Raw genomic sequence first — 5,708 nt, forward strand, 5'->3', positions numbered from 1 at the left:
CCCTAGCCGAGCCGCGGGGGACCCTCGTGGCCTTGGCGGCTGTGCGCCCAGCCCCTGACCCACTAGAGAAAGCCCCCTGAGGAGAACGAGGGTAGGAGAGCACCTGCGACACAACCGCCACAGGGGCCCCCCAGTCTCTTTTGCGCCATTCCTCTGCCACACTACTCTTTCAAGCTGAGTTCCCCTTCTCTAGTCAATTCCCCTCAGCCTCTTTCCGCCGCTGGCAAGGGCCGGCAGCTTGGCGACGCACTCACCATGCTGCAAGCGCTACCGGTTTCCGGGACGCAAACACACAACCTCTCAGCCTGCTCGCTCCACTCGGACTAATTCTCCTCCTCCACCCCCAGCGGCTCATAAACGCCTCCCTCCGCCAGATCCCTCCGCCGCGGGCAGATAACGGACCATCACAAATGAGTTCCGGCCAGCCCCCTCCTCTGAAACTCCTCGAGACTCCTTTAGCCACCACAGTTACTTGGTAGACAAGGCAAGAGATAAAGGGAAAGCGGGGACGGATGACGTAGGTGGGCTTCATTCCCATAGGGCCATTAAAAGGCCGGTAGTGTCGTTCCTGAGGAGTGCTACTTTGCGGCGCGGAGGAGCATCGTGGCGGGAACGCGCTCCGTGATGGTCTTTGAGTCATCCTCTGATTGGCTGGTTCATACCTGCAATGCGTCACTCGAATCGCAGCCGCCGCCGGGACGCTGTGCGGCCTTTGCCGTTGCTGCGCGCGCCGCGCTGTCCTGGCAACTGCGCCAGAAGGCAGAGTTTCCCGCTTTGCGCTTGAGTCCCTCTCCTTGCAGCGCTCAGAGTGAGGCTTTCTCGCTCCTACTGAGGGGTGGACGAAAACACCTTAAGTCAGTAAAGAAGAAAGAGGAAGACCCCGGAAAACACATCCCACTCCCCGCTTCTCAGCCTAGTGCTTTGGCCTCGTGGAGGCCGCACATTTGTCGTTTCACTTCCGTACAGAACCCAGAGGATTCTGGATAAGGGCAAATGCAACTGCTCCTCTGATCTGAAAGTGTCTTCCTTTTATACTTCCGCTTCGCTTTCTTTGCCAATAGTAATTTATCAGAAAGTCACCAAAACCCACAGTGTTAAAGATTTTATGCAATCGGTCTTTCCAAATAGCTCTTTGATATTGGGATTCCGCAGCCCGTGGAGACGATACTAGGCTTAAGGAGGTGTAATACTCAAAATTCAGTTCCTCAGGAAGGTTGATGGTACACTCACAGAATCATCTTGGGCCATTTGAAGGCCTTAGAAAATAACCAAGTGATAAACACAGGCATGTGCACCCTTGCAGCAGAGGGAACAGAATTTTTAGCAAACCAAAGTGAAATTTCATCCATTGTGAAGGTCCCCTCCAGAACAGCTTCCTGTCTCAGCAAGACTTTTTTTTTTTTTTGGTACTGGGGATCGAACTCAGGTCCTTGCGCTTGCAAGGCAGGCAGCAGAACCAGTGGGATAAATCCCCGGCCCAAGACTATTTTTGATGTGAACATTAATCTGTACCCACTTAAAAGGCTTCAGTAGAATTTAACCTCCTTTAGTCAAAACAGACATTTTCTCACATCAAAGTATCTCCTCTGCTAGGCCAGAGGTGATCCCATTCAATCACGCATTAAATTGTCTTCTAATTGGAATTGACGATTCTGTGACCCTTCCGGATGAATGACCATTCAGTGAAAAACCAGAACCCCTGAGTTTCCCTTGTCCTCCCTAGTGTAGTGATGTAATAGTGGCAGGGAGAAAGAAAATTAACTTTATCCTACAAATGAAATATCATTAGGCAGAATGTTTCTTGAAAGTGGGTACTTCTGCTTCAGAATCAGCCCACCCTTCCACCTCTGCATTCTGATAGTTTCTAAATCTTTCCAAAGTAATCCTCAGAAAGTTGTCCCTGATTCCACCTAAGATTTTCAGATGGGAGACCCATCAGTGATCTTTAGCTGAATCACTAAAAATAATCTCCCTGAACAGAGTACCCTATTAGCATGCATTGATTTTACATATGAAATTTTTCATGATGGGAAATTGAATGACAAAATGAATTATCACCTCCTCTAGAAAATGATTTTTTTTTTTTTTTTTTTTTTTTTGAGACGGGGTCTCACTATGTAGTTGAGACTGACCTGGAACTCACTCTGTAGCCCAGGCTGTTCTCGAACTCACAGCAATCCTCATGCCTCAGCCTCCTGAGTGCTGGACTTACAGGCATGCACCACCACACCTGGCTAGAAAATGAATTTTTAAAAGGATTGATACACAACCTATATAACAACTGTGAGCTTAAGTGTAATATACAGCTGTGTGCTTAGAGGGGGACATATTGTACCCAGGAGCTTTCTAGCAAACATTTGGGGGAGAATATATGGTTTTTAAAGACAGGATACCAAAAAGTTCTTCCTGGTTTCTTAGAATGAATTTTTATAAGTCCTGTCTTGAGAAAGCTTCCTTGCTGACCTCTCAAAAAGAGAAAGAAAATGAGAGAAAAGTCAAGAGTTACATTTAAAGACATTGTGGTTTATGCGTATTTGAGACTATTCCAAGTCAATTTATTTATAGAGCATTTGTCTTCCCGAATATGACATGCAGTGCTGTCTGACTTTGGCAACTGCCAGCTGAGAAGCAAAGTCAGTTACAACTACCATGTCAAGTCCTATGAGGCAAGTGTCACCACCCTGCCCCGCCATGCACAAACAATGGGGAGAGCTTACAGTTCGCTGCCTTCACCCATCTGCGCAAACGGAGAATGCATTTCCTCCACGGCCTCTTCATTTGCCGAACAGGGATAACAACCCTGTCTTTGATGCTTCCTTTCCATAGCTTCTCTTCTCCAGCCAGTTGGCTAACTCACAAAGACAGAGGCACTTTCTTGGGTTTCTCAACAGGTGAAAGAATGAAGCCTTAATTGTCCTAAAGCCTCAATCATATGTAATGAGTCAGTTTTCTCCTGTACATCCAGACAGTACTCTTCTAGAATGAGTACCAGTTAGGTGTTAACCTTGAGAGAAATGGAAAAAAAAAAAACTGAAATAATTTTCCTCTGCTGTTTAGCTAAGGAGTCATGGTTGAGAAAGTTAAATATTCTTTCTGCAGGATTATGCGGCAAAACAAAGCTAGGACAGGCATCCAGCACGTCATGTTTTACCTATCACATGCTCAGCTCAATGGGGGTGGAGAAGTATAAGGAAAGAACTGAATCCTTCAGGCATCTTGAGGGGCTTATGTTCACATATGCATAGAAAATGTTGAAGGCCTTCAGCTCAACTTTGATTTGAAATTCTGCTATTCATTCATTTACTCAAAAAAATTGAGATGTCAGTTTAGGGTGACCGACCAACCACGTGGGTAGCTTAGGAATGAAGGGTTTCTGGGACGTCAAAATTTCAATGCTAAAACCAGATAGCTCCAGCACCCTACAAACCAGGACCACTCATTCTAATAAATACCAGTTTCTCATTAAGTGCTGTAAATGTGCTGTGATAAAAATGAAGTGGGGAGGCCAAGAAAGGACAAGGAGAAGACTTCATAGAGTAGGTAATCTACAACATCTTAGTCCATTTTCTGTTATTATAACAAATATCTGGAACGAGGTCATTTTATAAATAGAAACTTTTGTCTCATGGTTCCGGAGGCCAGAAAGTCCAAGAGTGTTCTGTGTGGCACCTGGGGTGGGTCTTCTCGCTGCATCATGGTATGTTAGCTCAGAGGTCTCTTCCTCTTATAAAGCCTCTAATGTCTACATGGTGCCCCACCCTCATGATTTGATCTAATCCTGAATGCCTCCCACAGGCCCCACCTCCAAATCCACACCAGAGAACATATGAATTTGAGCAGAGGTAGAGGAAAGGGGTATTGCAAGGCAGGTTGAAGAAACACGAAGGAAAAGTAATCATCCCCAGTATCCTTAGGACCACAGTCCAGAGCACAGGCTCCACCCCTGAGGTCAGTGTTCCTAAGAGAGTGGACTGAAGAAGCCTATGCTGATCCTGGAAGCAGGCTCTGGACAAGGAATTTTGTGATCCTGGGGAACTAGAGAGCAGTCTGGAAAGGATGGGGAAGTGCTCTGGGTTCGGGGGTGGCCTTGGCCTTGTGTAAAGCAAGCCCTAGAAAGGGAGACCAAGGCCAGCCCTGTCTTACCCAGGCCTACAGATAGTCTTGGAAAAGCTGTTGACAGCTCTTCCTGGAGGCCCCAAAAATCCCATCCAAAACTGGATCCATCACTCTCACCTTGAACTCCTCTCTCTATTCTGGTTTCACTGAAAATCACCTCCCTCCCCTGTACTTCCAGGCATTTGGGTATGCCTGTTCTTTCTTGCTTTCAAGTCTTCGGTCCTGTTGCTCCCTTTCCATCATCGCCTGTTGGACGTCCACTCATACTCTGCCCAATTGTCATATCCCTATGATGTCTCCTAATACTGTCAGCCTCTCCCTGCCAGGCTAAAGAGAAATAATCACACTGGCTCAAAACATTCTTCGAACACTTTGGGGTAGTATTTCTTTACAGGTTGGTTGTCTCAAGTAGGCTGAGTTCATTGTAGAGCCTTAGTTTGTATCCCTTAGCACTTTGCAGAGTGTTGAGATGTATTGATGCCCAATAAATTTTGATGAATGAAGCTGAGTGTGGTGGAGCACGCCTGTAATCCCAGCGCTTGGGAGACAGAGGGAGGAGGCTCACGAGGCCAGCCTGAGCTACGTAATGAGTTCAGGGGCAGCCTGAACTACAGAGTGAGACCCTGTCTCAAAAAACAAAAAGCAAACAAACAAACATTTGTTGAATGAATAGATGAATGAATGAATAAATAAATAAAGATATCACTTGGTACATGCCTTTTTCATGTGGCTTTTAATAAGTACCCAGGTGATTTTTACAAAGTATGAGTTGTCTTATAAATAATGAAAATCTTTTCATTAATCTTCTTATGTAAGTTACTATTTAAATCAAATTAAAATGCTAAATAGGTGCTTATTCAAATATAGTTTCCTGGGCCAGGGATTCAGCTCAGTGGCTCTGTGCCTGCCTGACAAGTGCATGGTGAAGCCAGGAAGTAAGATGTGGACCCTGTTATGACTTGATTGGAAAGGTATGAATAAATGTCGACATTTGCTAAATCCTTCATGTTATTTATTTTTCAAGTTTTGGTCCTCTGAAGTCATGTCAGTACAAGAAAGTATAGTTGCTGGGGAATTATTACCTCTTATGGCTTCAGAAATTCTGCACACAGCCTTTCCTGCAAGGGAAGAACGTGATTTCTTCCTTGAATGAGGAAATGAGAGTCACTCAAGGAAAACCTCCATATTTTACAGCCACTCCTTGCCTGCAGTGGGCTCGAGATGAAATAAATACCCTCTAAGAGACATCACTGCCCTTGCCACTCAGGTGGGTGTGGAGGAGATAGACATGTGCACCTGGTACAGTCACAGGATTGATTAGGAGTGAAAGAGGAGCTTTTGTTTTCCCAGGTAAAAACCTTCTAACTGCCAAACCTTTCCTTAGCAATTTAGTTCTCAGTTTAATTTGAAAAAATTCAAAAGTACAGAAAAGTCAAAAGATTAGTACAAACTAACCTAAACTACTGTGTCGGTCAGCTTTCTGTCAGTGTGACAAAATACCTGAGATAAGGGCCGGGGATTTAGCTCAGTGGTTCGGTGGCCTGCCTTGCAAGCACAAGGTTCAATGCCCGGTACCAAAAAAAAAAAAAAAA

At 45.3% G+C, this 5,708-nt stretch overlaps 1 protein-coding gene and 1 long non-coding RNA gene across 2 annotated transcripts in view; both read right to left on the minus strand.

The window, feature by feature from the left end:
- Calm2 (calmodulin 2) overlaps positions 1 to 373 on the minus strand; it is a 15,978-nt gene extending 15,605 nt beyond the window's left edge. Inside the window, exon 1 of the mRNA XM_010615791.3 lies at positions 255 to 373. Coding sequence (XP_010614093.1) covers positions 255 to 257 — 3 coding nt within the window. The 5' untranslated portion in view covers positions 258 to 373. The remainder of the gene's footprint in view (positions 1 to 254) is intronic.
- Positions 374 to 2,486: 2,113 nt separating this feature from the next.
- The window catches only part of LOC104856406, a 6,702-nt gene continuing 3,480 nt past the window's right edge, over positions 2,487 to 5,708 (minus strand). The window contains exon 3 of the long non-coding RNA XR_778629.1: positions 2,487 to 3,004. This is a non-coding gene — a long non-coding RNA (uncharacterized LOC104856406). The remainder of the gene's footprint in view (positions 3,005 to 5,708) is intronic.

Source organism: Fukomys damarensis, unplaced genomic scaffold (assembly GCF_012274545.1).
Source record: "Fukomys damarensis isolate Sample0158 unplaced genomic scaffold, DMR_v1.0_HiC HiC_scaffold_2, whole genome shotgun sequence".
Taxonomy (NCBI): Eukaryota; Metazoa; Chordata; class Mammalia; order Rodentia; family Bathyergidae; genus Fukomys; species Fukomys damarensis.